Here is an 18831-nt window from a genome sequence, read left to right as displayed (position 1 = left end):
AATCTTATTTATAAATATAGTATATGTGAAATTTATATTAAAGAAAGAGACAATATTTAAGTTTCTTTAAAGTGTTTGATAAGTGAGGAGTAAGGAGTACTCCTTTGGCTTAAATCAGCACTAACTTACCGATGGGCGCTTACAATAGTTAATAATATGGCGCACTCGGCAGAACTATCACTATTCGTTGCCAGTAACGAACATGCCACTTACATAAACTCCAGTATGGGTATATATAGAGTGTGCCAAACTTTAATAAATCTTATTGTCAACGACTAACAAGATCGTAACATTGTTATAATAGTATTTCAGGTACGCTTCAAAGTCTGCACGTCAGAATTGTATGCGTGATTATAAACTTTCGGTTATAAACCTGAAATCGATCCGCCTCGTCGAAGTTGGAAGAATATTGTACAATTCATAAGAATTCCAAGTATACCTTTTACACGGGGCGGTTCCGCTAAAATTTGCGAACTTTTAAACATCTGTGACCATTGTTTGCCACTTGTGACTTTCTCAATTATTCTGCACATACTGTTTTCGCTACCGTTTCTACGAGCACAGCAGTCGTCGTAAAATTACTAGCAGCGGATCTTATTTTCGAACAAACAGTTTAGTACATCAATAGCACACATCTCAAACGGGTAATAACAACGAAAATACCTCCACGAAAGAAAGCAGGACAAACATAAGATGTGGGAATGCAAAGTAATACGTTAAAAACTGGGAATTCATGCAAACACTGCACTGCGACGTGGTAATCGAACGTACGCATCAACGAACGTACGAAGCAAAAGCTTGGAAAAACTGATGTATTAACAGAATAAATTTGCACAGCAGTGTCCTTCATCCTAATAATCGTGATAAACGTAAATTGTAACGCCGGGTAATTGAATAGTGTAAGGTTACAAAGGAAGAAAGGAAGGAAGGAAGGAAGGAAGGAAGGAATCAAAGAAAGGCACAGAACAAAAGCAGACCTATTTTGTGCCCTGTGCTAACTACATGCAATTCGAACCTTCATTTAGTCAAGAAATAGTATAATCTACCCCTACGCGACAAACTTAGTAGTAGGTTTTGGGTAAGCGTAGAAAAGTGACGTCTATCCTACACAGGTGCAAACAAGCGTTTCGAAAAGATAGATAAGCGTGATTTCTCCAAAACTCGAATGCAAACGGGCGTCGAAAGGGCCAAGATTAGACGGGTATTGTTAGAAGTTTACGGCAGAAGCTTACAGAATTTGATTTAATTGAATTAAATAAATCAACAATGTTTTTGACACGGTTCTGTGTTTGTAGAGAAGGACTTACTCGTAGAAAATAATAGCTATCGATTTTAAACGCAATCGTTAATCGCATGCATAATTTTAGAAAAACTTCCAAGCAAGCACATATACGCGTATAGTTTTTTTTTCCTATTTGAATATTAATAGGCTCTTAGATCGAAAGCAGTGTGGGTATCACGGCCAAGTTTATATCAGCACGGCTGATTATTGTTTATACACATACTGCATGATATTAAATCTGTCACTACGCGTTCCTATGATGGTGCAATGCTAGTTCTGCAGAGCATGTTAAGTGGCCTGGGCTCGAGACCGGATCAATTTGCGAGCTAGTCGTTTGAAGCAGTAGTGCGCGTAAAACTCGAAATATTAGTCCATTATAGCACATTTTCTTGTATCTTTTGCCATACGCTGCTTAACATAAGAAGGCGATTAGCGCAGTTCATATTTTAGGTATCGAACATATTCCAACGTTCCTCGTATTTTCTTTGTCCTCTAATCGGTCACAATCGTACCGCCCATAGGCTAATAAGTGAGGCTATTTGTCGATCTGTTCCGATTGATAGTTGTAATTTTGCTCTTATTAAATTATTTCTAAATATTGGTACAACCTTTGTTCGGCTAGTGCGTCCCTTTAAACCTGTAAGGCTTAATTTTCCATAATTTTTCCCTTAAGAAGGTAAATATTATATTTTAAACGGGTTAAATATCAGTCAAGGACGATTCAGTTGCAGTATTTAATAAGGTCTTAACGTCGTGTCAAGTATATGCTATAAGGAGCGGATAGTCTGCGATAAAATCCTGGCACTTCAAAGCTCTTTTTACCCGAGTGGGTTTTAACACAAAATCGTTTCTTTTTGTCGCTGACTGTATGACCTATTCTTTTAATTCAATTATATACGCCGAGGATCGACGATACTGTACGTGCCGATATTAGTTCCTCGGTTTTTTTTTTAGATCACATTGTTTTTTCACATAAAAACCTAAGATCCGGGCGTCACAGGGAGAGTTAATGTTGATCCGCCTAGTATCTTCCATCGTTGCTACTGACCTTGTCGTATGTCTTGTTAGCTTCGAGCGCGACAAATCCAATCAGTTTCCCGCCCCGCCCTGTAGCCAGCTCTGATATTGACTTTAACATACAGATATTATTTCCCCGTTTAGTCCTTCTCAATCAATAGCATAGCTAAGATTTCCTTGTCCTCTATTCACACTACTACTCGAATACAGATACAGGACAATGACTATTGTGAGGAGCCAGTAGTTCTAAAGATCTCCATCCTGAACAAGCTTTTATAAGATTTTTTTGCGACTCGAAAGACACAGACTTTCCGGTTTGCTTGCTATCAACAATCTTCTGTTGGCTTTCTAGATAAATCCTAACTCTCGTTTTTTTTTTTTTTTTTGTTATTAGAATCGTACCGCCGGTATTGCATGCATTGTTGTCCTACTTGACATTATCGCCAACATTTTTCCGATTCTTCTTCGTGTCTTCCTCGAATGCAAGTTTCTCTTATCACGGTCCATCTTATCGTTCCCTTCTCTTCTAGCGTTTTGTAATTTACTTATAAACTTTCGTAGGAAGCTTTTTTCGCACATTGCTGTTTTTAGTGTCTTCGGCTCAGAATGGTTTAATTCGCTTAACTAGTTCTAAAAGCGAAAAGCTTTTTTTGTGTGGATTCGTCTACGATGGGATTGTGTTGCTTTATTTGTTAATTTCCCATTTTTCACGTATTATAAAATGTGTTACATTGGGTGGTAACGTGGTGTAGTAATAGCGTGTTTGTCGACTAAAGTGAGGGACATTTAGGGAGGTAACCTAAATTTGGAATCAAGCGTAGACATACCTCATTTTGTGCTAGAAGGCTCCATCGTTCATTTCTAGTAACACTTAAAAACACTACCAGAAAGCGTAAAACGCCCGAAATATTTGCTCGTTGCGAATAGTTATTGTATTTTTGAATACTTATATGATATTGGGCTGTGGTTTATTGCTATAATTATTATTTTTAATTCTGCCTAAGTGCCTTGCCTTACCTGTCTAAAACGATCTCTTGTGTCCGTTGATTCCGATTTTTGAATTTGGTCCTATATACCAGCATCTACAGAGACCTTCCGATGGCAACGGCTGAAGACGGAAAACGAAATATTGTAAGGCAAATTGTATTTACGGATTTCAACAATGGAAATCACTGTAATCATCATTTTAATCATCTCAAAGGTACAGGAACCCTTTACCGAAATAAAAAATATAGGTTATCATGCGGATCAACAAAAGTATGTTTAAGGTAGCTTAAACATACTGTTATTGCTTTCCCGATTGGTTTCTTTTCCCTGTCTCTTTGTGACGTGTGTTTGTTAGAGTGCATTTGTCCCTAACCTAGGCGCTTGTCAGATGCTAAATTGCCAGTAAGCAATGTCAAAAATGTACTGCTGTGACAAACGGTTAAGAAATGGAGCAGTTGTGATACTCGTTAAGAAGGAGCTTGAGTTCAGTTGGGCTCTATACCAAAAGTGTTCAAGGGAGTTGTGTTATAGCAGCAGGTACGGGGTTCGATACTCACGCGCTTCCTGTATCTCTTGCTGTCATAATTCTGCAAGTGAGATTTGCAGCGACTGGGACGCTTCTACTCGCTCTTAAATAACACTCTAGAATAGTTATAAGAGACTTTATTGTTATATGGAATAATAAGATAACTGCGACAGTGAGACAACCTACCAAATAGTGTGACGCGCCCCATAAAGGGGTTTTTTCTTAATTAATTGTAGTTGACTATTCCTTCCACATTGTCCATAAGGCAGCAGTAAATCATTTAATGAGCTCGTCACATTTGGTTTTGTAAAATTTAATACTTGCGGTTAGAACATTTAGAGAGGTGACTACGATGCAGTAATTGCGTCTTAATTAGAAAGAAGAGGAACTTCAAATGGAACTCGATTGACATAGTCGTTTCCTAAACGCGTTCCGAAATCCGTGGATATCAAATCTATTTCTTAATGTATTTTCTAATATCTCATGAAAGAGTCTTTTGATTGATGACATTTTTTATAACAGCTATCGTGATTTCTTCGATTCGAACTTATCCTTCACTGGCACCGATCGGAGGCATTGACGCTATTTGAAAGTCCCAATTTGGCTATGTTTTCTAGAGATCACGTCCTGTTTATCCGTGAAAATGACAGGTGAGCGTTTCATGGATGATAGTATTGCAGACTGGTTGCTCGAATTAGATTTTGAGTAGGATTATAAGGAATAAAATTTTAATTAGAGGAGTTTACTTAACGTACTGACCATAATTTTTAGTAGAGCCCAGGTCCAGAATTTATACGTCTAAAAGGCCCGCACTTTTTATTTGAAGAAGCCTAGTAGAAGTTACAGGGGCTCCCTGTGACTAGGAGCATCTGAATCCTTGCCGCTGCGATCTTCCAGTACGAAGTATCCGACGGTCTTCGATCTTCTCTGTCTTTAAGATCGTTACTGTCAATGCTAAAGTCAGTCTGAAGCTTCAGTACTCATTTAGGCTAAAACCAAACCGTGCTGAGCTCTAAAGTAACTTCAACTAGGAAAGGCGCTGTTAATTTTCGTAAAATAATTCGTTTATTGAAATATTCTGTGTCTGGTCGTGAAGCTGCAGATCTGAATAAGAAAGATCTAAACTACGTACAATATTGATTGGTCTAAGGAAACTAAGGTTTTCTTTATTTGAACCTCTACTAAACCAAGAACCCTAAAGCAGCCTAGTAGACTAGATAGAGTTAGTATGCAGCACCTTGACATATCAATGTCAACGCATCACTTATAGCAATAATTAGTGAAAGATCGTGCTCAGAGTTACTGAAAACATATCTGAAGGAGCTTTTGCTCTATTTTCCTTTAAACAAGCGCACTTATTATTGCGACATCAATCGTTATCTGGGTCGAACAAAGACTGACGAAATTGTTAGAGTGAAGTTAGGAATTGCCTTCCCAAAACGCTACCTAGGAGCCATTAAGGTGGTGCTATATTCTGGATATACAGTAGTAGCCCGAGTGTTACACACACTATGATACAGTCACATAACGCGTATACTTTTATAATAAAAATAGTGCAAACTGTTTATCTGTTTTATAAAAAGTTTCTCACATGCTTGTGATGTGGCCTCTCATTTCTAATTCCTATGACCTCGTTTAACGACGCTAACCTATTTATAATTGACAAAACTAACCAAATTTTGAAGGCTTTCAAGAAAAACTTTTTTGTAATTTCCGCTACGAACATGTATACTGATATTGTATTTTACAGCTCGAAACAAAAAACTAGAGAAATGTAATATTCGTTGAGAAACCGTTATGATTTTTTTTAATATTTGTGATATTTAATATGTGAATATTTAATATTATTTCTAGATAAGAGCCGTATTTACATACGAAAAACTCACAGAAGAAGAATTTTATCTTAGAAATTGCTTGTTTGCGTCAAACCTTGGGCATCCGTAGCGTTGTGGAACACTTAGAGCATTCTGTATTCGAAAATATTGAGATATCATTTGGTTTAACAATAAGGTCCTAAACATCCTTAAGAGGCTTTTTTTTTTTAACACTTTTGCACAAGGATCTCTAGGCTGTGAGATTCAACTCTACTGCTTACTACTACTAACAATTCTGCAATAAGCAAGAAACTCGCAAACTCCTGTAACTCTGTTCAGATAGTCATTTACCCGACAGTCTCCAACCTTGGTTAGGTTGGAATTATCTTCTGGCAAATCTTTTTGTCGAATGTTTCCCTTCGAAGTTTGTAAGCTGATGCTGATGCATTTTGAAATTAATTTTACCGTGTAACTGCTTAGGCTATAAGAAGTAATCCAATGTGTTTTTCTAAAGAAACGTCTGGATACCTTCGAAAATACGAACCGCAGAGACTTACACGTGTGTCTTATCATTAGCAAACACAAATAAAGGTCGGCTTCCAATAATTAGTACAAAACAATCGATCGAGGAATTTATAAACATTAGTCATAAAATATATAATATCTACATATATATACAATAACAGCAAATATAGATAAAACGTTGGAACTACTATTCAATATAGATTTGCTTTACGGTAGGCCAAGGCTGGTCGGCTATTAGCAAATACATACTGTCTCATAGATTCTCGCAGATAAACTATACTTAATTAAGACGAATTGTGATAAGAGATCTTCATTTTCTACAAAACGAAAAGGAGATCTACAAAACGAAAATTTTTGAAAAGTTTAAATCGCACAATAGAAAGCTATTTTTACGGAACAGGGTGAGGGGTTCGTCCTAAGCTTTTGCTTTTCAAATTTGATCTTTGTGCACTAAGATAGCCAGTTTACGTCGTATGGCTCCTATTTCTTTTAAAGAATTTGGCTCGCTAGTGTTCTAAAAAACATCATTAAAGCATACGTTTTTGTGCTTATTCTTCGTTGTGTTAAGGCATGTCGCTTAAGGCTGTTCTCGCTTGCCTACATGCGACGCTAAGAAGATTCGCTGAAGAGATTGGTGTCAAACCCGTAGCCCCACTCAGAGACTGTAATTGCTTCATTTGGTGCTACAATCGCAGATTTTTTTCTAGAGACTAAGCTCTTCAGAGTGTTCTGAGTACGGGACAAGCTTCTGCCGTCAGCTGATTTAATAGTTTCTATAGAGGCAACTCAAGAACAGTATATTTCAATCGGAATCTGTGCTAATTATCTGAGCGTATGTGTGTTAATAAACGCGCATTGCAAAAATGCATATATATGATTACGCGCTGAGTCATGGCAAGTTTTTATAGCGTTGAGGGAGGAACAACAACGGAATTAATCGATTATATGCAACGTCACGATAAAATCAAACGGATAACAAACTGGGTTTTACTCCAACCACGAAGTGCGCGGTTCTTCAGACCTGCTTTTGGTGAAATCAATTCAGTAGTCTTCTGAGAACCGTACTCATACGATACGTAAGATCATTTCGTAATGTCCTGCAGCTGTAGGCCGACCAATCTATATGAGTTAGAAATGAGAAGAGTGAATATGATGTTTTCTATCAGGAAGAGAGTTTCTCGTCTTTGTAGTCAAGTGCTTTAGCGTTTAATGCAAGCGGTCCGACAGATATTGCAATATAGCATGCCAGTATTACTTTGTTAAAAATTACATCTGGTTTGCATTGGTTCCTCTGAGCTCAATAGCGTTCGCATACGATATAGTCTGGTAGACGAATCTTGTCTATAGAATTGCCCTGAATAGTGTAGAATGTAAACGACTCGAGCCATTCCCATACGTCAATGATAACCAGTATATTTTTCTTGCAATCTAACCTAATAATTCCAATGTACGGTAACTTTTAACTGAGATTTTGCTAAAAAGTCTTCAGGCTGGCCAGGAGGCTAGCGCTTTGAAGCAGGTTAATAAATCATACAAGTTCTGGATTCTAACCAGCTCATGATACAGTAGTTCACCCTCCGCTGCGTGATTTTTTTAGAATTGTACCAGAAAGCTTACCTACTATTCAATAACTAACCCCTAAATGGTTTCGTGCGTTTTCTAAATGTTTTTCGTAGTGCTAAAATTGATCTAATTTGGCATATTATTTGCTTTTTTCATCGAGACGCAAATTGCCTTTTGATAACACCTGCATGTCCGGTAACTTACGTAACTGGACCCGATTATTGATTTACTACCGCTGCTACGACCTGTCCTTTGCTGTTTCCCGTATTTGTGAGAGTGTCCCACATACCATGCATTCGACTACGTCTGAAAATTGAACGGGTTCTATCCCATTATATGAGATAATTCACGCCACGCACATTTGATTTTTCTACAGGCGCAACTGGCAATTAGGTGTCTATTGACATCGAAGCTCTTATAACTACCTGGCCTTTGTGATTATATCTAAAGCTAACGGTACACCTCATGGTCCTTGACTTATAGTGATCAAGTGGTATAAAAAATAAATCAAAATATCATTATAGGTTCCGTTGAAGCTATTGAAAAATGGTTTTCCCCAGCCATACAGCGAGTACCCCATTTTTTCAAAAGACGTCACCGCATTGACGCTCACTTTTTCTACTTCCTAGGAAGCATTACCTAGCATTTTCTGCCTGCGTCACCTATCAGCTGCACACGCCGTTTTTCACTTCTCGTTTTCAGTAGATACTTGCCTTAATCGATTTTAGAGCCTTCAAAGGAGCCTTACATTCTTCTGAACGTAAATATCGAATAATTTGGGGTATTTATATAATGAACAAAGTGTAGTACGGTATATCTAAAGGCCGTGTTATATGTATCGTTACTATTAAGTATAATAGCAAATGTCATCTATCTCAGCCTAAGGTCATGTCATGTATTTTAGAGCTGATTAGTATTCCTAATTATTCGTCAACGGCTTAGAATATTAGTACTGATCAATGCCACTTCATTCACCAGTCTCCGAAGTTTGTTTGGGTAAATCGGACGTGCAATGTATAAGCTATACGCAAAGCAAAACGTACGAACCACCCTGATCGTGTCAACTTACGGAGCGATTTGACCTGGTATTTCTCAGAACAAAATTTAGATAATACTACAAGGAAAAGTATCATGTTGCCGACTTCAAAGATCCGGGCCTTAAAATCTATCAACCAAAACGTATTAAACTTATCGGGATGAGTGAAATTAAACAACAATATTTTGGTATAGTCTATTCCTTTTTATTTACACGAAATTTAATATTTAGGGAGTTTCTCGGTCATTTGTTTGAACCAGTCAGCATTTGTATAATGTACGCCATTAGTATTCACCTTCCTGTATGTACGGAAGCAACCCATATTAGATAAGCTGAATTCTGAGGATTAGTCGGGTCACTTAATAAAGTCTTACAATGGCAAAACCCATTAACTTCGAAGACAATAACTAAAATCGCTTTAAATGAGAGACCGGTTTACTTTGGCATTGAACCGCAACATCATCGTTTTCGAAGCCTTATTTTCGCGGATTTCTTGGAGTAGTACACAATAATGCTTCGGACACAAAGTTAGTTTTTTTTTTACAAAGCTCGCGCTATTGCATTGCTTTGAATGTGGAGAATTAATACAATCCTGCCTGCTGGAGATGACTCGCCTTATAAGGAGTGATGGACAATAAAGTTTAAAGGTCCAGAAATCAAGAAATAGACAGCCATGTTATCAGGAGCTAGTTTGACTTCGTTTAGAGTAAGCTCTAGTAAAAGTCTTGGTTACTGTCCGAATTTCGACTACAGTTTATTAGGAATACATGAAAACGCCTACTTTAACAACACAACATCTGTAAGCTAAATGTTAGTATTCTTATGAGGCCGATCAGGTGAAGCATAACGCCACTCTGTTTGATTTCAGGTATTATTGGAGCAGCCCGCAATGACAACTGAAACACTTGCCCTCAACCGGGCGCTGAAAAAGAAAAGTAATCGCGGCGAAACGATGACTGTAAATTGGGTAACAGTACTGGCCGTTCTCTGCGCGGCATGGGCATCGCAGAATGTTAGTCGCCTCACCTCGGGGTGCGTGCCCCCTGACGAAGATATTTCGCCTTGTCTCTGTTACAACTTCGAGGACGCGCTATTTGTCGAGTGTTCCAATGTTAGCGAAGAACATCTGCGAAACGCGCTGTCGAAAATCAGCGCTCCGCTTAAACAACTGACGTTGGTTAAATTAGAGGTGAAAGGAGAAACGTTCCCTAATGGCATATTTGTTGGAAAACGGATTGGAACCCTACATATTTCAAACAGTCGCTTGCATCGTCTTCAGGAGGCAGCATTTTTAGGACTCGAAAATTCTCTTTCGGCATTAACCATCAGTAACTGTGAGATGAAGGAACTCCCGCATGGTGCTATCAAAAATATGAAGGCGTTACGCAGTTTCGAAATCGATTCGAACGCCATTGCTGATATTGAGAGCTATTCATTTTATGGACTACAACTCAGGTCACTCATGCTCCAAAACAACTACCTAACTTCCCTAGCCGAGTTCGCGTTTGGGGGCTTGGAATCGTCCCTAGAAGACCTCAACCTAAGCAATAATCGACTAGCCCTGTTTCCTTTCATGGCGTTGCGCCGGCTACATGGTCTTCGCGTTCTGAAGCTGGTAGGCAATGTAATCACCGACATCTTAGATGATGGTCTGACCCGCTTCATAAATCTACAAACGGTCGACCTCAGTCAAAATAAAATGACTGCCCTCACAAATCGGAGCTTTTCGTCTATGCCTCGTCTCCGTGGGCTCTCACTCTACCAGAACCGCATTACCGATGTTGAAGACGGAACATTTGAGCACACGCGAGAACTCGAATCCCTTGATCTTGGGCAGAATTTTGTATGCGCCCTGAAATCTGTTGTCCTCCGACCTCTAACAAGTCTACGAACTATCGAGCTCGGCTTTAACCATTTGCATGGCGTTGACGACGGCTCATTTCAGAATCTTACTCAATTGCGTGAAATACTACTATCGAACAATAATATTTTACGATTGCGAAATGATACTTTTGCGAATTCCCAGAATGTATCCATTTTGTTTGTACCGAATAATGCAATAGAGCACATAGAACTGGCAGCTTTCCATGGCCTCGAGCGACTTACTCAGTTGCAGATTTCATTTAATCGTTTACGGAGCGTGCACCCACTGCTATTTCGGGCTAATACCGAATTGCGCTCACTTTCCCTTGACAACAACCTTATTACAAACCTTGAAGTCGGTACATTCCGTGAACTTAATGAACTACGCGATCTGCGACTCCAGCAGAACAACCTAAAAAATGTGCGTCGCGGTGTTTTTTTCCCTTTAGCCAACTTGGAGGAACTACATCTGCAAAACAACAGGATTGAATCAATAGAGCCCGAAGCCCTGGCAGGATTGGCAGCGCTTCAACATCTCAACCTTCAAGGAAATAAACTATTAGAAATACATGATATACTCATTCGTGCAGGCTCCAATTTGCGTTCGTTATTTCTGAGTCTGAACCTACTCACCGATTTAAGCAGCCTTAGCGCTCCCCTGGGGCGCCAGAGTAAACTCGAAATGCTCGAGATACGATCGAATAAGTTGCGTCGTCTTCGAGCAGATATGTTTCGTGATTTGACATCAGCAACAAGGGTCTATTTGGACGGCAACAGCATTAGTGAGATTGAAGATGGATCCTTTGAGACTTTAGTGGAGTGCCTATTCCTCGACTTGAGCAGAAACCAACTACGGTCCTTACGCGGGGGTACTTTTCGCGGCCTTAAATCACTTGAGGAGCTTTCGCTAGAAAACAATAATCTAACAAGTCTTGCAAAAGGCGCCTTTTCTCAACTCGGTCAGCTTCGAGTGCTCGGGCTTGCTCACAACATGCTAATGACTATAGCAGCTGATACTTTTGGGAACATGCCTGGACTTACTTCACTCAACCTGTCCCACGCAAACATTCAAGCTATAGGGTTAGGAGCTTTTGAAGGCCTGCTGGGTCTGGAACTACTTGACCTATCTGGAAATCCTATAAAAGTACTCCGCTCGCCGGGTCAGCTAAGCCAGCTACGCATGCTGCGCTTAGCATCTGTAGCACCGCAGAAGGTGGTTGATGGCGTGTTCGATAAGTTGAATCATCTTGAAGAACTTGATTTAAGCGGCTCGTATGTTAACCTCAATCGTATTGGCCTTTTCGATCATCTCGAGTCGTTACATACGCTGCGAGTTGGCCATAATAATGCGTCTGCTTTACGGCAGGGTCTCTTTAAGATGCTGCCTCTACGGAAGCTCTCGCTTGAAAGTAACTTGCTGACGACAATGCCTTCCGGAGTATTTAATGCGCAACTAGAAACACTCGTATTGCAATCGAACAATATCACAATCTTGCGTAGTGGCTGCTTATCTAATTTGAGTAAGCTCCACAGATTAGACTTTTCTGGCAACCTGATTGGCGCGATCAACAACGACGTTTTCGATGAAACCACGAATTTAGAAGAACTGGATCTTTCTCGCAACAGGCTGCGTACGTTACCATATCATTTATTCAAAAACAGCAGTACTCTAAATCGGCTGAATTTAGCAAGTAATGATTTTTCGTACATTCCTAACGCTGTGGTGGATGGTGTTGCGCCGCTAACTAATTTACGCATTTTGCAGTTAGAACATAATCCATTGATTAGAGTGCGAGAAGATTTCGCTAGCGGAGGCCTGCTTCCTGCTCTTGAAGAACTAAATCTCTCCTACGGGAATGTATCAATAGTCGCTACAAACGACATGCACAGCTTTCCCGCATTACGCAATCTTTTTTTGGGACATAACCGCATCTCAAAGGTGTCACCAGGGGCATTTCGCCCTCTTCACTATCTTATTTTGCTAGATCTAAGTGAAAATCACATCGAGGTTCTTCCGTCCGAAAGGCTACAAGGCCTATTTGCCTTGAAACAACTCAATCTATCCAACAACAGATTCGCTGAACTTCAACCATTTCCGGCGGATCTGGGCGCTCTTGAAGGACTTGATCTTTCCAACAACAAGTTAGTCAAGATTCAGGAGATTGTATTTGATGCTCTGACCAGCTTGAAACGCCTTAATTTCAATGACAACAACATTCGCTGGGCAGCTTTTGGTGCGCTCAACAGCCTCAGCGCATTGGAGGAGCTCAACCTACGTAACAACAATCTAATGTATTTGACACATACGATGTTCCAAGTTATCGAAAGACGCCTCGTCAGGCTACTGGTTACAGGTAAGCTACACAAAATAGATTCGACGAGCAGGAAAAAAAAGTGTAGCCAAAATTGAAAGAGCGCAAAACTTAGTCAATCTATATTTCCTTTTTTACCTTAGACCCTATGACTTACTTAGCACTTTAACCCAGCATATTGTCCCGTCACCGTCCAGACTCAGGCCATGCCCGTGGCCTCAGGCCTTATAGCCGCGTATCGCCTACACTTTTTGAGCCACTGGTATTCCGAAAGAAATATTTCCGCTTGTACGTTACAAATGGTTTCTCACCACAATAGCTTTTTTACCATATCCATCTCTCGCAAATATGCTCTCCTTAGGACATGTGCAGTCATTAGATAACGACAGCCTTTTATTTCCCGCCGACTGCAGTTGTTCCGTATTGGCAAAATGCAATATATGATCAGAATTGGCCAGTGTGCTCATCGGCTAGCCTTAAGTTCGAAATAACTTTGTAGTGACAAAATACAGCTATGGAATTTTCGCGGGGACAACTAGGATTAACAAGGATTGGACTGTTGTGGAATCAAGCCAAATTAATAGCATTTCCTAGGAAATTAACGTTTTGTCAACAGGTTCACCAACTGTCATGAACAAACCAGGTTTTGCCGCTCGCGTTATTTCTCTAAACTTGAGTTCTCGTTTAATAGTCAAATTCTTTTTTCGCTAAACTGGGGTTCATCTTTAGAAAGAGGCTGCTAATACCTGGAATTACTCTAATTGACATTAAAAATACACAGAGGTTTCTATATTGTAACAGTCCTAGAATCTCGATTTAGAAGGTGGCAAGACGAACCTTCCTGATTCCTCTGCGAGCACCAATGAACATCTATAACCCATTCAATCTTCTGCGACTTATTATGAACAAAATAGATAAAAAAAAATCAAATAAGCCGGCCAATTTAAAAGAAATAGTTACCAAGTGTAGAATGCTTGTCATTGTTAAACTAATTCTACAAGGCCATCTCTGTTCAAATAAAATGACCAAAATGATGAGTGAAACGCACATTATTTTTGCCCGGCTTCTATCGAGCTACGTCATGAGGTCCGTTATTATCAGTTTAACAAAGCAGCACTATGGTTCTGAATACTTACAGAGATTCAAGGGGGAACATAGGGAAACCAGTTAACTTACTATACATTGCTGGCATTTTTGAACTGGAAACTATACGTAATACGTTATTGTCAACATTTCGTAAGATATCCCATGCTTCCACTTAACACTCGAGTTTTGCTAACGAATATCTTTACGGCCCCATTTTCAGGGAACCCACTGAAGTGTGACTGTCGCATGCTGGGCTTTTGGGAGTGGCTAAAAGAGCATCCCCAACTGCATCTGTCCGATTCGCTTCATGCACCCGCATCGGCCCATCCGTTTTGCACATATCCAGAGCGACTTTCTGGCCAAGATCTAAATATGCTTTACCCGATCGATTTCTGTCCAGCACCGATGATGACAACGTTAGCAGCAGCGGAAGTTAGCCACAGCAGCGTCAAGCTCAAGTGGCAAGTAGAAAACTCAACACTTGTAGAACGGTTTGTTTTATCCGTTCAATATACGTCTCAATGCAGCTTGACTGACAATTGCGGCTCTAATGATACAGGTGATTCGCTGCTGCTAAGTTCAGCAAAACGTGCGTTCCTTCTGACCGACCTTACGCCTGAACGAGAGTACCAACTCTGTGTGACGGCAACTGGTCGTTATTTGCGTCCTCTCGGAAAGCCCACTGCTTACGCCGACGTCCCACATGATAGCGATCTCGAGAGCAATGCACGGAAGTGCTTGCGAGTCACGACGGCTGCGCGAGTCCACAAACGGCTAATGAGTTTACCTGAACTTGGGATTGCACTTGGGGTCGGTTTGGGCCTTGGGTTAATTGTATTCACATCTATTATTGTCACTGCGGTGCGGCTAAAGCGGGCGCGTCGGAAGAAGCGCCGACCCATTCATGAAGAAGATGTTCCGCCGGAATATATTTCGTACAGACATTTTTCGATACCGGGAGAAGATCCAGGTGAACCGCTTTCCTAGCAGCTGGAGTCGGCCATTCACTGTAGACACGAAGGCACGGTAACTACTATGACCAGACCAAATGTTTCAGTAGCCCGGATCAGTCGACCTGCGCTTGCAAGCTCGTCACGCCATGACCTAGAATCACAGTAACCAGTGCCGTTTGAAATAGCTCACCATTATCGTAGTACTAGTGCTTCGCGTGCATTCCAGATCCAGGCATTGAAATTTTTTCAACTTGTCATATCTTTTTACGTTTGCAACATTTCTGTACGGTAACTTAAAAGCCAACTTCTCTATTTATAGCCGTAGGATGACCATTTTATTGTAGCGTAGAATTTTTGTCATATTGTGGATAAAGGGCAGGAGAATGAACACGGATGACAACAAGTTTCAGTGAAAGGAAAGCCAATGGATATGTAATCTGTTGTTTGAAAGACCTCTTAAGATCACGAAACTGAATGTACACAAATCGAGCTATTCACCTACAATAATGTATGGGTCAGAAGGTGCTTGAGCCAGGAACGTATATGCCGTTTAGACACGTAGGTAATGCCGTTTTGGTTTCCGTCGCCGTCCAAAAAATTTGACTACTTTACAAAACTAGATTTACTAAAGGATCAAACGGCACATATTAAAGAGGGGTAAAACAGAGTAAGATCGTAAGGGTTGCCGTATACTACGAGCATACCAGGCGGCATAGTACGGAGAAATTTAGCAGTATTTTATTAACATCTAATTGTTCAGCAAGAAATAAAAAGACTCTACGGTGATCACTTATCATAACAGCAAAAACATTCTCTGTCTGCACGCTAATTTTCACCATCAACTCAGTTTCTTATTTCCTTTGTTGCTGCTTGTTTCTCTATCCCTCGCGTCCCTTAGTGCAATATTAACGTAACTATCGACCCATCCCACCATGTTAGATCTCGCCCGTTTATTCTTCACACTGGGACAACACAAGAATTCTGATATACAAACGAGTCTAGTCATTACGTGGCCATCTAACGATTGATCATTAGTCAATTGATACTCACTATTTTTCCCGTGAGAAAATTTTCAAAGCCTACCTTTTGAAAATATGAATCACCTTTAAATACTATCATAATCATCATTTTAGAGATAAAATTCTAAAGCAGGTACAACAAGCGTCGATACGCTTTTCTTTTGTATTGAGATGAAGGTTTAATGGGCTAGGACACCATTTTTGATTCTTAGGTAGAACGTGTGTGGTTGGATTGCCCGTTAATTACATCCACATATATTATAGTAAGCGGGATCATTTCTGAGCTGTCAGAAGAACCAAGTTTTCTCCCCTATATGTTTTGGATTATTCGCAATAAAATACGAAATAATGTGCTCTTCGAAACAGAAGTGCAATGGCAGATGGATCTTTAGCAACGGCTGGCTGTAAGCAGCGTCCAGGGGGCAAGCACCAGTCTAATGGAACAGTGAAATCGAAAGCCTTTCAGACGGTCGCGGTTAGGTGGGTGTATAGGTGAATGTAAGTACATGTTATATGCTATTTATGTTATGATCAAACAATACAAAAGATGCTACATGAAAAAATACGGGATACGAGAACGAAGCCGGCAAATAGACTGATCTTAGCCTAGCTAATCACTGCATGCAGCCTATGCCAGATAATTGATTTTACTCTTCTTGACTTTCCGAATTCGCCGTAGCTAAATGCAAACCTAAAATCAAGAACAAAACCTAGGCCAAATCTATCGCTCCTAGTATGCTACTTGCAAACAACACCTGTACAAGCTGGATGCAGAGCGTTTCCTAGCGGAATACAGGTTTAGATATTTGTACATACGCCTAGAATGAGGCTTGGCTACAGTGTGCAGGATAGCTTTATGTTGGCTAATTTGTATGCAATAATAGTAGTTAAAATCAAAATAGAACAGTCGCGACCACAACAGCAGTCACCGTAACAGCAGTACCAAAGAAATCTATTAAACGAATAATATAATTACAATTACATTTAAAATGTATTGGTTCCCGGTAGGAAATCATTGACCTCTATGGCTGGAAACAGCTCACCTGCAGTCTAAATCAACGAAATCTAAAAATCACGAGGTGCTTATCTTGCTAAGCTAGACAAACTACTATCGCAGGGCGGCTTACCGATTGTACGAATTATGCCGATAAAAACCGCGCGGAGTAATTGAGAGTTTTATACTACATGCTCAGAAAACACCATCGACATGATTGTGTCAAAGATTAACAATACAGATAGAAAGGACAAATGATAAAATAATAGGTATAAAATGTAAATAAACGTTTGTCATTACCAAAGAAAAATGAATAAATCGGAGTTTTCAGTTTTCCTGTATTTGGTCATTAGCAGAGTCCATTTGATGACTAGAATTTGCACTAAATATAAAAGTTTCAATTCCAAGAACCGTATCAAAAATACTACCAAGTTCACTTTTTAACGTTTACTAAATATCGTGTATATGTACCAAAATGTCTGCAAGGTTACTCAGTCCTATGTAACAATAACCGAGTTTTTATGGGGTCTCTAATTATCAAGCAGTCAGTTACTTTTTATTTTTCATAAATATATTTTTATGATAACTACTCTTAAATTTAAATGAGAAATAGATAGAAAACAAGTTTAGGAAATCGTTACCAGAATTTGACATTGTCTAAAATAAATATATATATATATATATATATATAAGTACCTGTAGGTATAGTTCAGGTGCGAAATTTCGACCGAAATTTTCAAAAAAAGGTATTCGAGTATACGCTTGAAGAAGCGGTCTACTTAACTCAGAGAGCGGGCTCTGACTTGTAGCATGGCTTACGCAACAGGATTTACTGTTCTAACACCGTTGTGCACTTTAATCTACACGCACCGGGTTTCTACAAGGCCAAGAATCTCATAGCAATAGCAAACTTCAATGCAGTTTAATGCAGCCCGACTTAGCATGACCTGGCTGAAGCCAGCGTCCCCACTACCCCGTATGTGACGTGTCAAGTAACCGCCGCATACTGTTATGATACTACGTATAAGCTGTGTGTCCACAATGCTTGTTCCCGACCATTGACTTACTCTGGTTGCCCACATCGACAACCTGTTGTCCTTGTCATTAGGAGTTTTTCAAATGTTTATCTCGAGTATGTGCTCATTTAATCAATTACAGCATTTAACTGTTCCGTTAAAAAAAAAGATCTATTTTGTCTGTCAATTGGCGTCGCTGCTATCTTGGCCAATAGTAAGTAATGATTTTACGGTTCTGAAACGTCCTCTGATGTACTATAAATTACCAATTTTAGGATAATACGACGTCTTAGCACGTCAGAAGCAGCTTTTCGACTAGCGGCTGTTTCTCTGAAGATTTAACCAGCAAGCCAGACAAACCATCTTGCCGCAGATTAGTATTGAATATAAAACGTTATCCTTTTTAGCCTTAGTTTTACCCCTCATTCTCCCTCAAAGATCAATATGGGAACTCGCCTACATATATGTGTCTTCTAGTTTGTACCTACATAATAATTCCAATACACACTGTTCGATTATACCCTTTTCCGATATGCATTGTTATTCGACTGGTTAGAATTTTTATTCATTTCGTATTTATCGTACCAGCCAGAATCTCTTTAGGTAGTACTACAGGCTTTACACAGTTGTCTTTCGTCTTTAACGAGCGTTTGACTAACTTATATCGTTGGGGTGTGTTTTACGTTTCATGATCTTTCGGCAAATTTGTCGCATCTCCTTTAACGTCCCATTAGGGCAGGTGTACACCTATATATATATAGCAGGTATACACAAAAACGTTAAGACTATTATTAAGGAGCGCTGCATTTCCTGTTATCAAGTATTCTTTTAAAATTTT

General features: G+C 39.7%; 1 protein-coding gene across 1 annotated transcript; it reads left to right on the top strand.

The window, feature by feature from the left end:
- The first annotated feature begins 9702 nt into the window (after positions 1-9702).
- Positions 9703-16934, top strand: LOC111270007 (uncharacterized). Its single transcript, XM_022849995.2, has 2 exons — positions 9703-12967; positions 14232-16934. Exons 1-2 carry the CDS (start codon positions 9703-9705, stop codon positions 14996-14998), a joined length of 4032 nt encoding a protein of 1343 aa, XP_022705730.1. The 3' UTR covers positions 14999-16934.
- The last annotated feature ends 1897 nt before the right edge of the window (positions 16935-18831 follow it).

Source organism: Varroa jacobsoni, unplaced genomic scaffold, assembly GCF_002532875.2.
Source record: "Varroa jacobsoni isolate VJ856 unplaced genomic scaffold, vjacob_1.0 scaffold_155, whole genome shotgun sequence".
Classification (NCBI taxonomy): domain Eukaryota; kingdom Metazoa; phylum Arthropoda; class Arachnida; order Mesostigmata; family Varroidae; genus Varroa; species Varroa jacobsoni.
Note: the sequence above shows the minus strand (reverse complement) of the source record. Positions and strands in the feature narration are given on the sequence as shown.

What these genes read in the sequence shown, in the direction of transcription:
- LOC111270007 (XM_022849995.2), top strand. Translation starts at nt 9,703, where the DNA reads ATGACTGTAAATTGGGTAACAGTACTGGCCGTTCTCTGCGCGGCATGG. An exon ending in CGTCAGGCTACTGGTTACAG is followed by an intron (nt 12,968 to 14,231) that starts GTAAGCTACACA and finishes CCCCATTTTCAG; the next exon opens with GGAACCCACTGAAGTGTGAC.